The following is a 21,972-nucleotide window of genomic DNA, read 5'->3' on the forward strand; positions in this document are numbered from 1 at the left end:
TAGCTAAATGTTAAATCTTTAACTAGATTTATAAATTATATCTGAATAAACACATTTAAAAATATTTATTATTTTCAAAACATTTATAAATGTGGTGGAAAAAAAAATTACGAGATTTCAGTTAAATCTGGAAAAAAATACAAGATTTAACTTCAATTAAAGTTGTTACACATGGCACCCGTTAGTCTACATGTATATAAATGGATGCACCTGTCCCTGCGCTCAGTCCTGGACTGTGGCTGGAACAGAGGTTAATGGGATGTTCGCAGTGTCACCATGCTCGCTGCATGCACTCCAGTTTTTTTTTTTTTTTTTTTTTTCTGTTCCATTATGTATTTTCAGCTTGGGGCGCTTTCCCAGTTTGCAAACTTGCCATAGTAACCCCGGGCCTGATCTGAACTGGTGCTTGAATAAAGGGAGCTGGGAGATCTCCTTTCCACACACTGGCCCCCACGCTGTCCTCCCCGAGCCCCTCCCTTACAGCAGACACTTGGCAGGCGTGCTATGCCTATATACCAGTGAGCTATACCGCTGCCTAGCTGTGCAGACAGCACCCGTCGCTCTTATGCAGCGCTGCCGCTGCATATCTTAATAAAATGGCTTTACTAGCGCTGTTCTTTACTGAGCTAGAGAATTACTCGACTTGTCTGCCACCTCCAACACGTTTTTTTTTTTTTTTTTGCATTTTATTTCACGTACATTTTTAACGTCCCCACATTTCCAACAGGCTGCCCGTGTTGCCACTCCTCGATACTGCAGGTTTCCATTCGCGTCAGTCACTGCCTGGCTTGACGCTAGCCTCGTTTTGGGCCTATCTCCGTTCTCTCCGGTCAGAAATGAGTCCGCGGCCTCAAGCTGCCATTGGAGCGGCGTGTTGTCATTCATTCCCCGCCTGCAAATTAGCACACCGCCTCCGTCAATTCTTTCTCAACTTGGCTTGACGACCATAACTGTGCGAGGGAGAGGAAAAGCCTCGGGAACGGAATAGCAGCAGCAGGAACGAGGAAACGGACAGTTTGACTTTTTATTAATTTAGGGTTTTATTTAGAAAAAAAAAACAAAAAATCTAGAAAAACGGGATAGCGAAACGCTGCTTCATTATTACCCCGTCTGATTTTTTTAAACTCTGCTGGTCTGCTGGAGAGGATATGCGCCCAGTTTGCGTGTTATTTGTTTCAGACAAAAGATAGGAGTTAAAAAAAGAAAGAAAAAGGTAGGTTGAGACAGAGCGAACATTGGGCCAGTTTCTGCGCTGTCTGAATAACATTTTAAAGAGTCTGCCTGGGCGATGCACCCTGGCGTGTCGATTGTATGGCCAGTTTAGTTGTGTAAAAACTTTGTGTGCATTATTGCGAGAATGACAACTTTGTAGAATACTGACTTTAGCATTTTTTTAAAATTTATTTTACAAAGCGTGCAAGTAACTGAGTCTTCGTCCTGCCTTTTTATAGCGGCGATTGGCACATAGATTGGCAACATTTGATTTCTGCGATTTCATAATGCTGCTCGTACCAGTACTGCCTGGTCCTGGGGAGAAAGGCCGCTATTAATAATGTGTTTAGTGTTAATGCTGAGACAAGGCTACCCAACACGGATTGCTTACCGATCGTGTTCCATTATTGCAGCTGTTTGAGGTGGCAGGGAGCGCCTACCTTTGTCATTTCACTATAACGTTACCGTATTACTGTTTAACCAGGTGATCTGATCATCTGTTAAACTTGAGTCTGAGACAGAGAAGGCCTGCATAGTAGTTAATGTGCAGCATTTTAACAATGGACAATACAGAAAAGCTTGTGTAATCAATGCAGCCAGTATTATTATATTTTAATGTATATTTATATATATATATATATATATATATATATATATATATATATATATATATACACACACACACACATACACACACACTAATTAAATATATTAATAGTATATGCATTTTACAAGCTTTTCTTGTACTATACCTCGCAATTCATTACAGTGCGTGCCAGTAATTTGTCTTTCTTTATTACACTTCGTTTCCTGTTGTAAACTTCAATAAGTGTACTGTTGCACAGCAGACAGTGTGCAGAGTGCATGTAACTGGTGTTGCACAGTGCTAATACCATTGTATCAGTTGCCCTAATGAATGGATGTATTTGTAAGCAGTAGTGTGTGGCTCTGCTATTGTGTACTGCATAGCCTAAGGTGGGATTCATTAATATCAAGGGGAGCAGGCCAGTGCCCTGGATATGTGCTGAACTAATCAGTGAACAGACAGTTTGCTGCATTTGTGTATTCCTGTACAAAATCAATACCTACCTGTGGCAGACTGATAGAGCTGGTAGCAGGTACTGCACTGCACGGCTAAATGTGTTGTAGGATTATGCAATGGAGATGTGAAGAACTGTTCCCAGTAATTACTGTGGTGGTGACGAAAAGCATGAAAGAAAGAAGCTGGGATGATTCGTGCATGCTACTCTATTCTAAAGTGCAAGTTAGCAATTTTTTGACATTTCAATTTTGAGAATTTTTTAACCGGTATTTATGTGAACTCTATAGGGTACGAAACATCGTCCTGTGAAAAACTGACACCACATCTATGCCTTATAAAATAGATACACAGATGGGAAACTTAACGTTGAGAACAGTGTGTACAAAGGGGATATAAGACTTTGTCCTGAGGTGTCCATATTAGGGGTTGTCAAGATTTCAGAGGTTTTGGGGCTATGCGTTATGCATTATTCCAGTAAAAACAAAACTTCTGTTCAGTCGTCCAGTGACTCTCTCCACTGGGACCTGGGACACTGAAGAAGCTGTGAGAGTTGACAAGGGCCTGTGATGCAGGGGAGGCGGTCTGGGCTCTGCTGGTGATTACATCATTCATTGACTGAAGTGTGATCTGACAGCAGTGGTGTTAGATTGTAATTAGTATCCTGTTCCGTTGTTAAATTAGTATTAACTTTAACGCAGTTGCAATCGGAAAGCACAGTGTGCAGTAACTCTGTAGCTTGTAGGGCTGTGTGTGTGTGGAAAAGACTGAATAAAAAACACATATAATTGAATGAGAAACAAATTTAGTCTTTCACTGCACATGTGGCTAACATTTCAACTTGAACCATGGACATTCCTGCCTGACTGAATGGTATTAAATTACAGTAAGGCAGGAATTAAATTGATTCACTGAGATGATGTAATGTGAGGTTGTTACTAAATGGAGACATATAGGGAAGGGGTTGACACTTTGCAAAGTGTTCAGAAAAAAAATCTTAGTAGAGTACAACATAGGATGGGAGTAGATAAGTGTTGTCCCGCATGTTTTGATTCTTCTAAAGCGATTGATTCTTAAAAGCAGACCGATATGATTACTGTGGTTAAGTGGTGCAGAATCAGTATGTTAGTATGAGAAAGAGGAGGTTCACTGCAGTGTAGCGGTTTGACCACTAGATGTCATGCGTTCCCACATGTATGCACAGGGATCCCATATAGTATTGTTTAGTTAGTACTCCAAGTGAAAGCTAGGTTTATTTTGTTTGTTATTAGTGGTTGTTTTCCCACTGCACTGTAAGAAATAAAACCAACACTGGTTTTAAACTGTAAGTCAAGACTCCAGTCTGATCATTTATGCTGCCCTCAGCCATGACACATTACAATTAGCAAAAGTGCCCCCGCAGTTTAAATACAGTGTACAAATGTCAATGGTGCTCAATCATTGAGCACAATGCATCAAAACAAGACCTCGTGGGTAAGCAGCTTGTTACGTGATCATGATAATGTTAATCAAGGCTACAGAATCCTATTTTACCGCAGTATACTTGAAGCGATCATCTCGTGATGAAGCCTAGTTTAACTGACGTGCAGCATTACGTATAATGACCTTTGAATTAAAATGACATTACAGTACAGTATTTTACTGTCAGGACTACCACTGCATTTAAGCCTCTATGGCTTACTTATTTTCTGTTGCGATGCAAATCTTAGAATTTTTCATTAAGCGGAGATGCAAAGCTCCACAATCTCTCCCACCCCTCCTCCTCCTCACCGTGATGCAATCCCCCATCCCTCTACATGCCTATCACAAAGTAACAGTGCTGTACTCGGTATGTATTCAGTGAATGCATATTCACTTTATTGAAACTAATTTTCATTAACAGAGAACACAAAACACACCTGCATAATGCAATGAGGCAGACACTGTTTGATTACAAGCAATGCAGTGTTTCCTGTATCATTGCACGATCCACGCTGTGTACGTGCCTAATCACGCGAGATGTGATCAAATTAAAAAAACAGCTGTATTGGCTGTACATGTGATTGCACTCGATCAGGTACCGTGTTACATGTAGTCAGTTTGCCCTGAAATGATTCTTTATAAGCGGATTGCGTGATTCTTTAAAGCAGATTATTTTACATTGGTTAGTATAGGAATAAGTTTGTCCCAGTGGTTTAGATCACTATATGTGGTTGATTCTTATATCGGTGATTCTTATAAACTGAGCGCGCTGTAATAAATATGTAAAATGACAGTTTTTAAGCCAAGCTGGGTCAAAGTAAAATCCAGAAAAAAAAGTTGTTTAAAGCAAGTCAGAGTGACAACCAATCGAGAAAAACAAACTCATTTAAAAAAGTTATCACTGTACACAGCAGTTTAGTGATAAGAGTGTTGTCCATGACTTGTATTGTAGTTGTCTTGAGGAACGTGACGGTGTCCATGTGTTGTTTTTAATTTAAGCAATGACTGGCACTCCCTTATACAAGTGTACCGCAGTATTTTTGCACTTTTACCTTGCTTTTCCATGGTAATACCATCTGTATTAACTGTAAATTAGCCTGGTTTACCATGTTTATTAATAAGCTTTACCATACCTCACTGTTATTTCCTATGCTTTCACTATGCTTTTACTATGCTCTATTATGCTTTGATATGCTTTTACTAGTGTACCTTTTTAGAAGGGTTGCTTACAATCTGCCTAGCAGATGAATAAATGCAGATTTTGTTTGAAGTTTTGTAGGGTACTGTCTTGTTAAATGGTTACGAAAATTAGTTGTTACTAGAGTATCCCAAACATTACTTTCTTGCTGTCTTACTTTAGAAAGTAATTGCCAAACATCAGAAACAATTATAGCTCGGTCGATACAGTATTTGTAATTGTAGCACAACACTGTTAACTTGCTCTGTTAATTTGAAGACTCCTGCACAGATGCAGTGCCATCAGTAAACACTCACAGGGGGCAGGGGGGAGAAGGTAAGCTCAGTCGCGTGCAGATTCAGACACTCAGATCTGAGGGGAGTAGAGAAGCTCTGCTCTTAATGCTAAAAAGAAATGCCAATTTGCAAATGTAATATAAAATAATATCTTTCCTTTGCTTAAACCCTTTACACAAAAATGATACCCAGGCCTGACTGGATAGTTGTCAAACGATATACCTCCGCCTTACTGGTTAACAGTACAGATTTAATTGATTTAATTCCTGTGCAGTTCTAGCTGTCATCTACACCAAAAAAATGAATGTATTTTTGGCTGATGAGTATGGAAAACTTAAACCCCATTTACATCATCGTAACTCTGTGCAGCTTCCTGAAAACAGTTATACTGTTTGTGTTAAACCTGTTGGTAGCTTCAGCATTACATTAATTGCATTGCTGTCCTCTAATAAAGTTACGTAGGCTATTAGCTGCATGATTAAAGTGCTTAGTGATGAAGATAGAGAAGGAAAGAGGAGATCTGGGGAAGTTCGGATGCTTTTATGATAGACTGACCTTTAAAACGATGAGACCTGGAAAATGGAACAATAAATTCTTATGTGTTACTGTAGCAGCACCCGATGACTGACTGGCTTTCTAGTCCTGACATTCTGCAAACCACTCGGGGCTCAAAGTCTGTGGGCCAAAGGGCTCAGTAAACACAGCACTGGTACAGTATCGGGATTAGCTAGAGGAGTGTCATGCAGTAGTCTTTTGCAGCTGGACCATGTCAACGTACTGTACAGCATGTGTTTCTGCCACAGACACAGCACTACGACTCCTAAATGAAGAAATGGTAAAAATCCTGCTCCAGCCAGACACTGGTTCAACTCATCATATAATTAGACACTGCTGACACTTAAGAGTTAGATTTTAAACACAACAGTCTGGCTAATCTCGTACAACTGCTTTTATATACGAAATACTGACACTCTTAGTGTCATCCCCCAAGTGGGTGGTGTCAGTTTGAATAGGTGGCATTGGTGTTGGGCTGCTTTTTATTTTATTTGTTGATTTTTTTGTTTATTGTTTGCATACATCTTTACAGCCTCAATTCCAGACATTAAAGTCTTCTATCTCTTTAGTATTTGTAAAGTGAGTGCTGCTGTATTGAGTGTTTTATAGTTGTGGATGCTAAAAGTGTAGAAAAAAAAAAAACTTTTGCCACTGCAGCCAGTCTGAAAACACAATGAGAGCTTCTGTATATCCCTTCAGTCACTGTGTGCGCAATTCTACTATGTTACGTTTCCTATCTGTTTATCTATGTTATTATGCATATAATGTTTTTTTTTCAAAGCTATGGCAGGGCAGATTCTCCAGCTCCATAGAGTTCACACAAACTGTTTTACATTAAAAAAAGAAAAAAAGAAAGAAATAATGGTGTATTCAAACCGCATGTGGAATACAAATTCAAGAAGTGTGTGGTTCTCAAATCAAAGGTTTTTTTTTGTTTTTTTTATTTCTTTTCAATTTCAGTTTTCAGCTCTTTTCAAACACCTTTTGTTTGAATGTAATAAAATATACACAAGGTATGAACTCATGCCATGCTTCCTGTAACAAAAATATTTCACCAGTTTTTCTTGGTAAATGATCAGAAAAAATCTATTTAATTTGGAGTGTATGCCAGTTGCTGCAGTTGAAACCATACTTTTAAACAGAAAATGTGAAGTTGATACATATTTAACATTAGTATTTCAACCCTGGTGTGCTTTAGCTGTGCTGAAAAATCCTGGAAATGTATTGTGGTGCAGAATGTACTGTAGATGCCACATACAGGATTTTTTGTTTTGTATTGCACTGATTATCAGTTTAAAACAAAACCCTATTTGTCTCTGTTAATAGCTACGTTATTTTGTGTTGTAGCGTTATGCACATTTTATTTGACAGTTCAGTTTGTTTACATTTCTTAAACGGTACATTTAACTTTATGGCCACACTTTTTGTCACCCCTTCTGCTCACTTGCACCTGGTTATATATAACATATTAAAACTTCTGTGTATGAAACAGAAATTCATTTTTGTGCTGTAATGGCTGTCTTGATGGGATGTATGTCAGACATTTTGGGGCTGGACTCCTTTTATTCTAAAGAAGCGAATCCCGTTTAATATGTTACTGTGTGTGTTTGTATGAAAACTGTAACGGTGCCTAGTGTTTTAATTACAGGAACCCAACTTAATGATTTAGTAGTTAATATTGCATTATTATTATTATTGTTAGTTACTGTATTGTTTTCCTAGCCTCTTTACTGCATGTCTGTGTGTTAAACAGATACAAGTATCTTGATGCATTGCACAGTCATTTTATTTTTTATTTTTTTTTTTTTAGTTAACTCCAAGTTTTTTTTTTTTCTTGTTGGTCCTTTGCCCCCATGTTGGATCAAAGCAGACTTGCTATACAGAGCCAAAATGTGACATATTATGTCATTTCTCTGAAATGCCTGGTACAGTAGTTCTGTGCAGCAGGTTACAAATGGATACAAATGGATACTTTTTAAATCTGCATCTTGTGTGAAGGATTCCACAAGTAGAAGCAATGAGAAGTTTTTTCTACCTCTCTGTGCTTGTGTTGTAAAGTTTGAGGATTCTGGAACAAGAAGGGTCAGCCCACCTTAACCAGCCTACAAATATGAAGTCCGGGTGCTGCTAAACCCCAAGCTCCAACATTAAGAGGTAGCTTTAATTAACTAAAACCCCATCAAATCATAGTTCTTGGCATAGTACTGTGTGAGGACCACTGCATACGATCATTGTCTTCATTTATTGTAAAAAAAAAAAAAAAAAAAAAAAAAAAAAAGGGTTTACATGAAGCAGGTGTTTTGATTTTTACCCTGGATGAGACTCAAAAATAATTTAGAAATGTTTAAGTAATTTGTCAAAATATTAGCGGAAATGTAAGCTGCTTTTTTTTTTTTTTCTCAAAATGGAAAACTTCCTCGTGGAAGATTGCGTCCATATGCTCGTCCCGATGCCTGAATGTAATTGGCTAACCCTAATTGGGGTAGTAACATGCCCAGGGACAGGTAAAATGTGTTTCAGACTCAAATGAGACGATCAGGCATTTCAACTGGGGAACGTTTTTACTTGGATAATGGCTCCCGTAAAATATTTTAAAAAGTTGTCAAAGACCAATGATTTGTGCCCATGGCCCCACCAACTATTGGCGGCCTTTTTTTGGTAGTAGATATGCAACACACTGACTGGCTAAACAAGTAGAGAATGGCTATGACAGCACACAAACCACAGTTTGAGGGTGAGGAGCTGTGTGTCTTGTCCAGTGTTGAAGGTGTCTGTGATTTAGCTCACTAGCACGTATGTTCCTTGTCACATGACTCAGTTTGTCTCGCTGCATCTGCTTTTGACCACAGTGATGTTTTTTGTGGTTTGTCATGCCAGGAGCACCTGGAATGGCTGTCTTGATGGGGTGTTTGGTGAACGCAGGCACAGCATTGAGGGGTGAGCCGGAATGCACGGGAACCCATTGTCGGAAAGAGGAGCTCTACGAGATCCTTCTGCTTTCCCATGATTGTGGCTGAGTAGTGGTACATGGGTCTCACACAGGTTACATACTGTAGATGTGAACGCATACATTTCCATACATTGTGATTTGAATCAAAGAATGCATCTCAGTACAGTAGATTTTCAGAACGATCATTACAATAGCCGTTCGAAGATTTTCAGGTTCTACACAGCTTTGCCAATTTAAATACAATGTAGTGAATCATTTTGGTAAAGGGATTTGTTTGTACTGCATTGCCAGTTGCCAGTAATGTAACATGAAAACCACAGAATAGGTTTCAATCCCTGTCCTCAAAACCTTTTCTGATGTCCGTTGTATACCACACTTGGTTGCATTCTCTTATAGACATATGGCGCACTTTTGACCCTCATAAAGCTTTATAGTTTTATTACGTTGTACTGTTCTTGAAACCTGATTCCTGTCAGCTGGAAGAGAGCACAATTTAGATGCTGTGCCACAGCATTGAGCTTTAAGTTTGTTTGTTTACACAAACGAACAGAGGATTTTCATGTTCGGATATTCTCTCAATTTAAATATTCGTTTGTTTTCAAAAAGTAATAAAAGCCATTCTATTGCTCTGAACGCAGGAGAGACTGCATGGTGGCAGGGGGCGTGGCCGTAGCCCCTGTGTGAAAGATGTTACAGTAACACGTCACAATAGAAAGATATATCACGAATAAAGAATAAGTTGTGTAGGACTTGCATTACCTCAGTGAATAAACTACAAAACAAAGGATGCCAAATAGCAGCTCAAGTTAAACGCTGTTTTGTTTATTCTCAGAATAAATAGTAAATAAAGACACTGCATTTCAGAGGTCACATTTACGCAGTATTCGGTGTTATATACGCAGGACATTTTCATAAAATGCAAAAAAATAACAGCAGTGGGTTTCTAAAACACAGATGTAAAAGACCACAGAGATCCCCTCTTTTCATCCCTAGCCAATAATTTCATTTATATTACGAACTAGTTTAATGCAATGCAGCATGTAAAAAATGGTTCCACTGCATCCTCTTTAAAAATAAATAAATGAAAAAGCAGCGGAGGTGCCAGTATCACATGTAGCACTGCGCACGTCCCTGGCATCAGAGAGACTCTGTAATCTGTATCGGCATCTTGCCTGTTGACACTCGGTGGTAAAAACACATGCAAAAAACATGGTTTTAAGACCATGGATGAGGCCTGCTGTATCTTGTGTTCCAGCAGAACAGGGTTTTAGCTGTCAGAACAGAGGACAGACTAGCAAACCCTCTTGTTTACGTGAGGATCATGTAAGAAATGAAAATTTCAATGGAAGCTCCTGAGAATTAAGACTTTGGGTGCTAAAAAGAACATTTAAAATAACACTTAAACCGTAAAACTGTAAATAATTGTGATGTTGACAGCTACCCGCAGAGACATGTTCTGCAATGCTGATTTTTACGTTTTGAACGGGGGATTTTCAAAAGTTTTCTACTACCATTATGTATACTGTGTACTGTTTTGCTGTTAACTTCATTAGTCCGAAATAGTTACATTGGAAAGTAATATAACTATGTTGATGCAATATGCAGATGTTATGGTTGAAAATGCAAATTTTTTAAATTGCTTGTCATTGCTGTTTACTTCCCAGTAACCCTAGGCCATAGATCCGTTTTCATAAAGTACTAACATGAGGTTTTCTGGTGCCTTATTGTAGCTGAACAAAACCAAACAAAAACTGAAATTTGTCTTTAAACACTTCAAATAAAACAGATGTGGAAATGGCGTAAAATGAAGGGGGGGAAAAACTCTCACCATTTTGGTTCTTGCTTATTACATTCCACATGTCGCAACAAAAATATATAATATATACGATCTTATAAAAATCACTACACAACATTTACAGCAAGTTGGGCACTGTTTAAGCGATGCATTTCAGAATTACGTTCTTGCTTTTTTTTTCTGTCATGAAATTCTCATTCGCGCTAAAGCAGCACAGTGCTTTTTTGACCTAGATAGCTTTCCATAGAGAGCTCTATGCTCTGGTTTGTTTACTTTTTGCTGTTTAAAACCTTTAAATAGAGGCTCAAGAGCTGCTGTGTTGACCCTGTGTGTGTGTGTGTGTGTTTGTTATTATTTTTTATATATATTAATCTTGCATATCACACAGAGCTCTTTTTAATTTGCCATGTTTGAAACTGTTGCGTAATTTCTGGTGAGCTGGTAAATAAGTGCAAGGTATTGTTGTCATTTCTAGTGAATACGAACATCAGAATTTTGTTTTTGAATACAGGTCGCATCCAGTAAGGGCGCTGGTGCCCTATAGCCTGGACGTCGCCGGTTCGAGTCCAGGCTATTCCACTGCCGACCGTGGACGGGAGCTCCCAGGGGGCGGCGGACAATTGGCTGAGGGTGTCCTCAGCTCACAGCGCACCAGCGACTCTTGTTGTCCTGGCCAGGTGCCTGCGAGCTTGCCTGTAAGCTGCATTGCCCTCTGACGCTGTAGCTCTGAGGTGCCTGCATGTTGGGTCTGCAGTGTGAAAAGAAAGGGTCGGCTGATGGCACAATTCGGAGGACGGCGTGTGCTCGTCTTCGCCGCTCCCGAGTCGGAGTGGGGGTGGTAGCGGCGAGCTGAGCCTAAAAATAATAAATTATAAAATATATATATATATATATATATTATATATATTATCAGGAGTCTATGCCAAATGCATACTGTCAGTTTTTATTTGTTTATGAAAATTTGGATGGTTACTGCATTTCCCAATATCCTTTGCATTCAGCTGTTTGAACAGGGGCAGTTCATTTTATTGCTCTAACATAATTCGCAGTATCAGGAAATTTGTTTAATCCGAGTTAGTTTTAAATAATTGCCTGTAGGTTACTGGGGTATTGAAATATATAAATAAAATCTTGGTATTACAGTACTGGTAAGTCTTCTACTGTACAGTAGGACCTGGCTGGCTTGAACAAAAATCTGCACTGGAGTGATCCCCCAATCCCTGTCTTTTATTCCATTACCCACTGTCTGCTCTAACACTATTCCAGGGGCCATGTGCTTTTGAAACATGCATCTGGACTGTGGTGCAGGCTTCTTTCTGTGCTCCAGCTTTCCAAACCTCTGCTATTCTGAGGCACTGTTTTTTTTGGTTTGGATAGCTACATCATCATCCTCATTTCCTGTGGTTTCTAAAGGTCAGCCCATTCAGCGTCCCATCAGAAAACAATGCTTTCTAGTTGCTTCGTTGCTTCCTGAGATGTCGAAATGGAGATGAGTAATTCCCCATATAACTGGTGTGATTAAATCTTAATTGCAGTCCAGAGGTGCGGTACGGTACAGTGCGGCACGGCATGGTCAAGCTTAACCTTTTACTTCCTGTCGCTGTCTGCGTTTTGCATGTGTTGCTCTCAAGTGTGTGTGTGTGATTGTTTGTTTGTTTGTTTGTTTGTTTGTTTGTTTCTCCTTCTCTAAAATACTCCAGCTGTATCTCTGAAATCTGAATCTCTTGTAAAACTGGATGACTGTATATGTATTGTGTATGATGGGAAGGGTCATCCAAAACAAACAAACAAAGCATTATCTAACATTTAAGGGATTGCACCCATTTGTCACTTAACGTTTACTAGACAGCAGTGTATAATAAACTTTTCTAATTTAAAAAAAAAAAAAAAAAAAAAAAAAAAAAAAACTTAGCTTCTGGTAGAGCAGAATGGGGCAAGCACGCAATGTTTTTGCACAGGCAATCCCCCTCTGGTTTTTGGCAATAAAGATTCTTCAGACATCCAAACCAAGAATGTTAGGCGTCTCTGTTCTCTTTCAATCGGCCCTTTTATTATTTGGTATTGTACCTTGGGCAAGCAGGAAGATCTGCGGTTTGCACAACGCTGGTGGTAGTACTTAGAAATGATGCGTGCATTTTATCGTCGTAGAAAATGTAGTGGATAATGCCTTCAGAATATTGCCAGCTCAGTAATTCTGTTTGTTTCTCAAACTGTTTTAGTGTGATCATGTGATTAGTATGTGCACCAAGGGCAGTGAACCTGTGTTTCAGTTATTGAGAGAACCCCTGGCTCAATCGATTTGTTATTGCTGACACCCTTCACTATAAGAAATCGATAGCGTTACATTTAGAAATACTAAGAGATACTAAAAAAAGACTATGGTAAGTACATTAGATTACAAATGTTAAGACTTGAAATAATTAGAAGACATTGAAATGGACTTTTCATTTATGTAACTTTGTTTATTTTAGTATTTATAAGATCCACTTGATAAAAACTAATATTGTTGACCATGCTATGGTTAACAGAGATTCAGGAGTTAAATAATAATAATAATAATAATAACAATTTTAAAAATTCAGCAATTCTGAATGCAAATACCTGGTGAGCTCAATGCAGTTGGATAGGCTCAGCTGTTTTTGTGTTTGTTTGTTCAGGTCGCATTGCTTTTCTGGTTGTGTCTGATTGGTGGCAGTGTGTGTGAGTCAGGGACCTTGCAGTGACTTCTCTTTGGTAAAGAGGCAAGCTATTTTTGGAGCTGACCCCAAAACTATAAACTTGAAACTCATGACTTTAAGCTCCTCACGTAAAGACTGAATAATTTCTGTTCGTATTTCGTACACTGCTCGGTTCTGTGATTCCCCCCCCAGTTAAATTTGCATTATTATTTTTTTCCAGGAAAAAAGAAAATGAACAGTTTCACTTCCAAGTTGTTTTTAATGTTTTATTTGAATCAGTGATACAAACCACATGTTTCACGTGATATATTTAACCCTTTCATGCATGGGGACCTCATATGGGGACAGATTTAGTCCTAGTCTCCTAGTCTTTATATGGGGAGATATGAAAGATGCAAATGCATGATCACCGAATAAAATGGCATTTTTCCCCCATACAATTATAATGGGGAACATTACAATTATAATAACAATTATACAAAAAAATAACATACAAATAACATAAACACCACACATTAACTTGTTTACTCTATGTATTCTAATTAACCATGCAATTAACCATAATCACCAGTACAAATCCAGAAAAATACTATGTAACTACCGGTAACTTCTATTATTTTTTATTTTATTTTAGTAATGATCGAATGAGGGCGGTACGGTGGCGTGGTGGTTAGAGCTGCTGCCTCACAGCACCAGGGTGCAGAATTCGTTTCCAGCCTAGGGGTCTGTCTTTGTGGCGTTTGCATGTTTTCTCTGGGTACTCTGGTTTCCTCCCACAGTCCAAAGACATGCTGTTCAGGTTGATTGATCACTCTACATTACTCTCTTTGTTTGAGTGTGTGTGTGTGTGTGTGTGTGGTGCCCAACGATGGACTGGCGTCCCGTCTTGCGCCCTGTGTCTGCTGGGTTAGGCTCCAGCTCACTGCAACCCTGTAAAGGATTAAGCGGTTAATCGAATGACAAATAAATGCATAATTTAACTGTAGTTGATCAATAATGTGGTGTAATTACAGTGACATGGCTAGACGTTCACTTTAAGGCAGTAGAGAGGATTGCTAGCTGCCTGGAAAGTAGGCAGCACAATGGTCTTATTCGGTAGTGGTTTATTCCACTAATAATTATATATAAAAGTGATTTTACAAAATAAACACCTACCCACTGTTTTAAATAGACTGAATATCCCAAACTATCACGTAGTGGCCTAGATTTAAAATCAGAAAGTAGTTATTGAAGCCACCTTGTGCTAAATAATGGAACTAGTGCAATTCCCTGTCAATGTATTGAGTTTTATCCTTCAGTTCTACAAGAATGCAACCATATCTGTCATCTAAGCATTTGATATGCCATCAGTATGGTTAACCAGGTTATGTTTCATCGGTGCAAATTTTAAGTGGTACGAAATTATCCTCTTATGTCTTCAGTTGTTGACAGAGATTTTGGTAACTAACAAATCATACACACCTATACAATTTCATAGTAAGAATTTTAATAAAGTAATAATTATCTGTGTATTACGTGTTCATTTTTAGCGTGGGTGGAACTGGGGTTAACATTATAAAAAAACTGGAGCCGATGTTCTCCATGACCTGATTTAAATTAGCATTTTATAGACACTGAATAAGCTTAATATCCTGTTAGGTCATTGCCTGTTATCTTAAAAAAAATAACAATGTTTTTACAGTTATTTAATTTTACTTCTGGTCTGTAAAATAAACTTCATACCTTGAAATTGTATCCAATATGATTTGCATTGTGTTTCCCGCTTTATGAAAGATAATGTATGTTTAAAAAAAAAAAAAAAAAAACCTAATGCCAGTAATTCTGTACATGTTCAGTCAGGGTTGGTCATATATAAACAGCAGCGTAAGGTATCATAAAAAGCTACTGCTTTAAACTAGTATCAGATTAAGAGTTTTGGGAAATGTATCTTAACTTCTAGCCTTGCAAGGTTCAACTCCAGTTAGAATTGCGTAGTAATTTCAGTGAACTCAGAATTGTCCCGTTACAATGGGAACTGAGCCCATGTCTGACAGCGTTGATATTTAACTACTGTATCTTCCACCTTTTTACATCTCTTTATTTGAACCGAGCTTTTTGAACATGGAGTACAGTGCTGCATTCATCTTGAGGACGCTGCCAGTCTGTGTCGTGTGTTCCAGTATATCTCCGTGCTGTTCCGGGTGCAGGCTGCCAGTCTGTGTCGTGTGTTCCAGTATATCTCCGTGCTGTTCCGGGTGCAGGCTGCCAGTCTGTGTCGTGTGTTCCAGTATATCTCCGTGCTGTTCCGGGTGCAGGCTGCCAGTCTGTGTCGTGTGTTCCAGTATATCTCCGTGCTGTTCCGGGTGCAGGCTGCCAGTCTGTGTCGTGTGTTCCAGTATATCTCCGTGCTGTTCCGGGTGCAGGGCTTCTTGGGATTGTCCGGACAGTACAGTGTAACGGACCGGTATGTGACACAGCAACAGGTGTTTATTACTGTAAGACCAGTGTTACCTGGCAGACTAGCTAGCAGGCAAAAGCCAGGGCTAAAAATGAACTGATGGATCCCGTCCCAGCTGATGAACTGGAATGTGGATGTGCTGTATTAATGAGGCAGTCTAAGCCTGGCGGTACTGTTTCAGCTCTGCAGGGAAGGTGGAAGTCCCTGACAGACAGGAAGGGTACAGTAATGCTTTTGCATTGTATTTGCTCCACAGAAACCTTAAAGACAGTAGGCTTCATGTAATGGTGGTGGCTCTTAGTTGTCTAATTAAACTCTTAGTAAAAATCAGCAATGGATCAAACTGCTATGCAGTGGGAGTCTCATTTATATCCCTGAACTCCTTTGTATTTTTGCTTTTGTAAAACTGATGGAGTCCTGGTCTTGTATAATTGTTTGTTTTGTTTTTTTCTGGTTGTGCTGCAGGTTTGGTGTTGCATTCAATGGATAAAGTGGGAAAGATGTGGAACAACCTGAAGAACAGATGCCAAAACCTGTTCCATCCCGAAGGTGGGAGCAGAAGCGAGAACATGGACGTGAACTTCAACCAGTGCTCTTTGGAGGAAGATGGAGACATCTGTCTTTCTGATGCCCCTTCCCAAAGACTGGGAATCTGCCCTATGCCCCTGCAAACCTCAGCCCGGAGGAACCCAAACTGCATCTCGGAGATCCCTGAGATTGTGGAGATCATGATAGACAAGGACAGTGAGGATCTGCGCACCCGGACAGGTATGCGTCTGGCCCGCAGGGACTCGTACACGCGACACGCCCCTTTGGGGAACAAGAAAAAACACTTCACAAAGACCCAGAGCTTTCTGGAGACAGACAGGCGCTTTAGCAGGACCTGCGCTGGGCAACAGCGACGGGAGCGGAGGTACGGGGTCAGCTCCATGCACGACATGGACACTGCCTCCAGTAGGACTCTGAGCAGCCTCTCCCTCCGACAGAGGTTACAAGACACCATGGGACTCTGCTTCCCCATTCGATCTCACTCTCGCTCCACCAAGGCTCTGTTTTCAACTAAACGGAAGATCCACCTATCAGAGCTAATGCTGGAGAATTGCCCCTTCCCCTCCGGCTCAGACCTGGCCCAGAAGTGGCACCTAATCAAGCAGCACACGGCTCCCGCCAGCCCCCAGACGACCACCCTGCTGGATGCTTTTGACCCTGCTGTCACCTCCACCGAGGATGAGGAGGACCGGCTGCGGGAGAGGAGGAGGATCAGCATTGAGGAAGGAGTCGACCCGCCTCCCAATGCTCAGATCCACTCCTTCGAGGCCACGGCGCAGGTGAACTCGTTGTACAAGCTGGGACCAAAGCTAGCTCCAGGGATGAGCGACCTGACCGAGGACAATAGAGGAGCCGCGGCAGCAGCCGTAGTGGGAGTGCCGACGACGGTAGTCATAGCTGCAGCTCCGGTACAAATAGACTGCGACTCGGAGGAGGACACCACGACTCTCTGCCTGCAGTCACGTAGGCCGAAGCAGCGCCACATGTCCGAAGATGGCCATTTTAGCCGCCAGGGCCCATGGAAAGTCCACACGCAGATTGACTACATTCACTGCCTCGTGCCAGACCTCCTGCAGATCACCAGCAACCCCTGCTACTGGGGTGTGATGGACCGCTACGAGGCCGAGGCGCTGCTCGAAGGCAAACCCGAAGGCACTTTCCTGCTCAGGGACTCTGCGCAGGAGGACTACCTCTTCTCTGTCAGCTTCCGCCGCTACAACCGCTCCCTGCACGCCCGCATTGAGCAGTGGAACCACAACTTCAGCTTCGACGCGCACGACCCCTGCGTGTTCCACTCCTCCACAGTGAGCGGGCTGCTCGAGCACTACAAGGACCCCAGCTCCTGCATGTTTTTTGAACCTCTGCTCACTGTGCCCCTCAACAGAAACTTCCCCTTCAGCCTGCAGTACATCTGCCGGGCAGCCATCTCCAGGTGCACCTCCTACGATGGTATAGGCATGCTCCCTTTGCCCTCTGTGCTCCAAAACTTCCTGAAGGAATATCACTACAAACAGAAAGTCAGGGTGCGGTGGCTGGAGCAAGAACCAGTCAAGGCTAAATAAAAAATATATATAATATCAGTAACCGTGTCCAAAAACCCCCATGCATACTTATTTTTATTTTTTTTTTTTTTTTGAGCGACTTGTTAAAAGACATCAGAGTATGGCAAGCACATGTTCTAGTGTTGCGCTTTATTGTAAAAACAGCAGTAATGTTGTTTGTTAAAAATTTAGCTGATAAGTAGTTCTCACCTGCATCGCTACTGCTGCCCGCTCAATAGCCGAAGTATATTGCAATGCCTGTTTCAAGCTACAAGCAGCAGGCTAACTGTGCAAGCACCTTTTGAAAAGCTTGAGCTCAATATGTTTGTATTTTGAACTCTACAGTTTTTCTGCTCTTTTTGTTTATCAGTGAGTTTTAAAGCAACTACGGTCCTCTTGTTTAAAACAAGTTATATTGGAAGCATGATACCTGTTCTAAAAAAGGATAACCAAGAATTGTCCAGTTAACCCTTAAGAAGAACACACACGCTTACAAGCGTAGTGTAAAGTACACAGGTTCATAATCTTATGGCTTTAAAACATTCTTACAGCATTCCCCCATCTTGCTTATGTTTCCTCCGGTGTATTGCTTGCTCTATCACTGCAGACTTCTTTTAACGCCACAGCTCCTAAATCATTTTGCCTTCTGAGTTACATCATGCTTCTAAGTGAAAACTAAACAAAACAAACAAAAAAAAAACAGCTCAATAGAACTGCATCTTTTACTTGCACAAAGCAATACGACTCAGAAGGCAAACCGCAGGTGATCTTGTCTTAAGACCGTGGTTGACCGTGAAACCCTTTGGAGGCAATCCCCCAGTTGATGTTGAGTCTGAACTATGTGTTTATTACATTAACACATTGCAGTGTAATCACACTTTGAAAATTGCACCATAACTGTACTGTAGGATGTGTGATGCCAGCCAACACAGTAGTCCTGTAAGCCAAACTGCCATTGCTTTCATAAAGCGAACTGGTGCTGGCGTGCTGTCTCTGCATCCTCTGCCATGGTGCTAGTGCTAGTAAGAAGTACCAGGAGAAGGCTGACCAAAGGAATACCACCAGCTGATTTATTGAATTAAACTTCTGTACAGCATGCAGTAAAATAATCGCGAATGCACCGCACTGCGGGTGTGTGAGGCCCAAGGCAAAGAGGAGGGTTGTGCAGCCTGGAGAGTGGTACTGCTTTTGTAAAATCGCTGAGCTGAGTGCAGTAGGGTGGGTTTCTTTACATGGGCAACAATTGGTTTGTCTAAACCAGGAAACAAATATCCCAATGAAGCATTTAGTATTACATAAGACAGCTAGCTAGGCCAGCCATAAAGGGCGTTGTTATATACCTATACAGTCAGCGCTCGGTGATCCATTAGCCAGGTACACGTCAGTCACGTTATACAGCACTTGTAATAAGAATAAAAGCAATCCCCATTTTATATATATAGTAAGTGTGTAACAAATGAATGCACTTGCCCGTCGCACGCGATTTCTGACTTCGTCACCTGTTTCTTTTCAATGTTACAATTTATCTGACTATCCATCACAGTCTGCATTGGAACAGACAAGGGTTGGAACAGGCCAAAATAAAATAATGAGGTATGAGTCACACGTTTAACTGTCACTGAACTGAAATTTGAGTAGGGTCGGATACGTGACTGCTGACTGTACCAAGAAAGAAATACAATCCTGTGTACTGTATGAGTCTGTATGTTACGTGTGTATATATATGTGTGTGTGTATACTGTTTATATACAGAGTTGAAATAGATATGTTTTACTTTTTTTTTTCTCTCGAAGGAATACATTTAATTTATAGAATAAAAAATAAAACTATCATCACCCACTTTAAGTTGGTTTAAATTGTTGGTTTATTAAAGTAGATTAATATAATTTATTTGCAATTTGTCACCTTTTTATTCTTTTTGACAAAGTTTTATTTTTAAATACAAGCATGTGTCATTAACTCTTTTTTTTTAACATGCATGAGGATTTCAGATAGAGAGAGAGAGTCCTGTCTATGCAGAGAGAGAGAGAGAGAGAGAGAGAGAGAGAGAGAGAGGAGAGAGAGGGAGAGGGAGAGGGAGAGGGAGAGGGAGAGGGAGAGGGAGAGAGAGAGAGAGAGAGAGAGTCCCTGCCTATTTTAGATTTAACGCAAGCAGAGGGTTCTCCTGAAAGGGACACCAGTTTACATTGAGAATGGTGTAACCCGGAGCCCAGTCATTTAGGAAGACCGGCACATTCATCTGAGGACTCCTAGTCCATGAAAAAAATAGTCCATATCTGAAATAGGGGATTTATTTTTCCTGGTTTAGCCATTTCAAAGCTCAAAATATCTCCTAGTATGGAAACGGTTCAGATATAATGTAAATGTAAAGTAGTTCAGCACAAAACGATTTTTGAGAGGCCATTGTTTTGGATTGGGCTAATTCACCGTTCCAAGTCAAACGAGTGACGAATCAGCTGCTTTTCACAGACTACACAAACCCAAGCAGCTGATTCGTCACTCGTTTCATTTGGAGTGGTGAATTAGCCCGATCAGCACCAATGACCCTCCCCTGTGGAGAGCTTGATCAGAATAATCGACTAATTGTTTTGTGCAGCTCTAATGTAAAGAAAGCTGCACGGTCAAATCTCCCTAGTGAAAGGTATGGCTTTCATCCTGTTTCCCTAATCTGAGCACCAACACTGAAACCAAAGGCAAGTTCTTGATGGTTTTATAATAAAGGGTGACTTCATGTATAACCTATTAACATGTCTGTGCTGGAACACCAAGGTGCTTTTCTATACGTAATTTAAGGATAACTGACTGTTTTAACAGAGCAATACAGCTTCACTTGCCCATTTGTGTAGATCCGTTTGTTTTATTGTAAAAGGACACCTGTCATGCTGGATGTGATTTTAATAATATAGTTTATATGTGTTTCTTATATTCAGAAATCTTCATAATTCAATTACTGGATGCAAAAAAAAAAAAAAAAAAAAAAAAAAGCCTCAACACACAAGTCATTTAAGATGCATGTTAAAAAGCCAAGTTAATTTGTAAGACCACTCCCTCTTTAATCCTAGTTGTCTTAAATTGTTTTTTAATTTTATTATTTTCTTTGTATAGTCGACAAAATTCAGGTAAAGCTTCTGTCAATTTTATACAGACGAAAATGCATTTAATGCAGTCAAATCTGAGCTCCTTAGTTGCTTTTTTAAACTGCTGCTCTGTACTTTTTTGCTTAAACGCATGTTAATGAACACTAAGTAAAATTTCTGTCTTGCAAAAAGGTATTGCAAATTTGTACTCGACACTAATCCTTTTTGATAGCCAGCATATGTCAAAGCTTGCAGAAAAGAAGAAAAAAAAAAAGTGCCTTGATATTGCTTTTTTATCTCCTGTACTTCTAGTGCAGAAATATAGATCTTGCTTTACTGGGTATATATGCTTTATGTTTTGAAAACAAAGCAGAACTTGAAATGTTGAACCTACTGTACTGTTTGCATCCTGATGCTTTTTGTTAATCTGAAGGAGGGGATGGATCACAGCAGTGATGTTGCAGACTTGCAAGAACACATCCTGATTGAGCTTCTGTGCGCTTGCTCCTGTGTTTTCATGCAGCAGGTTTTATAAATAAGGATGTTGAATGGGGCCAGTATTGAGTTTTTCTTAAGAAGCAGTCATCTGATACTTGTATGCAGGACTTTACCTGACACAACTTGCAGTATAATAACCAACTTACTGACAACCACAATTAACCGTATCATTTTATAATTAAAAAAAAAAAAAAAAACACAATCGCACCACTTACAACGGTTACTCAACAAAGAAAAAAGGATGACTGTAAATTTGACCTTTCTGTTCATTTGTGTCTCATAGTAAAAAAATAAGTTAAAAAAAAAAACCAATGATCTGGACATTTAAACTGGAAAGAATTTGTGCTGCACAAACAGATTTACTCAATTATTCGGTGAAGCTCTCCAGAGGTGAAGGTCGTTGGTGTTAATTGGGCTAATTTACCACTCCAAGTGAAGAAACAGCTGCCTGGTTTTGCTATTGCAGCTTTTCTTACTGTGGAGAACAGCGATCCACACAAAGCAAGCAGCTGTTTCTCCACTTGTTTCACTTGGAAAGGTGAACTAGCCTGATCGACACCAGTGACCCCCGTCTGTGAAGATCTTGAATGGAATAATCGTTTTGTGCAGCTCTAGAATTCCACCCATTGAGTTGAAGAGGTAAAAGGACACTTGGCTTGTTCGTGTGCCGACCCCTCTACTAAAAGATACAGTAGATGCTTGATTTT

General features: G+C 40.2%; 1 protein-coding gene across 3 annotated transcripts; it reads left to right on the plus strand.

Moving 5' to 3' along the window:
* Nucleotides 1-526: 526 nt before the first annotated feature.
* On the plus strand, nucleotides 527-19,623 carry LOC121316689 (suppressor of cytokine signaling 5-like). Of its 3 annotated transcripts, XM_041251755.1 has the most exons (3): nucleotides 527-1,213; nucleotides 10,997-11,180; nucleotides 16,066-19,623. In XM_041251755.1, exon 3 carries the CDS (start codon nucleotides 16,083-16,085, stop codon nucleotides 17,709-17,711), a length of 1,629 nt encoding a protein of 542 aa, XP_041107689.1. In that variant the 5' UTR covers nucleotides 527-1,213; nucleotides 10,997-11,180; nucleotides 16,066-16,082; the 3' UTR covers nucleotides 17,712-19,623. The 3 variants fall into 3 exon arrangements, with proteins under 3 accessions (XP_041107689.1, XP_041107686.1, XP_041107688.1); XM_041251752.1 differs by lacking the exon at nucleotides 10,997-11,180 and having other exon boundaries at nucleotides 528-1,213; XM_041251754.1 differs by lacking the exons at nucleotides 527-1,213; nucleotides 10,997-11,180 and adding an exon at nucleotides 14,908-15,606.
* The last annotated feature ends 2,349 nt before the right edge of the window (nucleotides 19,624-21,972 follow it).

This window comes from Polyodon spathula, chromosome 6 (assembly GCF_017654505.1).
Source record: "Polyodon spathula isolate WHYD16114869_AA chromosome 6, ASM1765450v1, whole genome shotgun sequence".
NCBI classification, from domain to species: Eukaryota; Metazoa; Chordata; class Actinopteri; order Acipenseriformes; family Polyodontidae; genus Polyodon; species Polyodon spathula.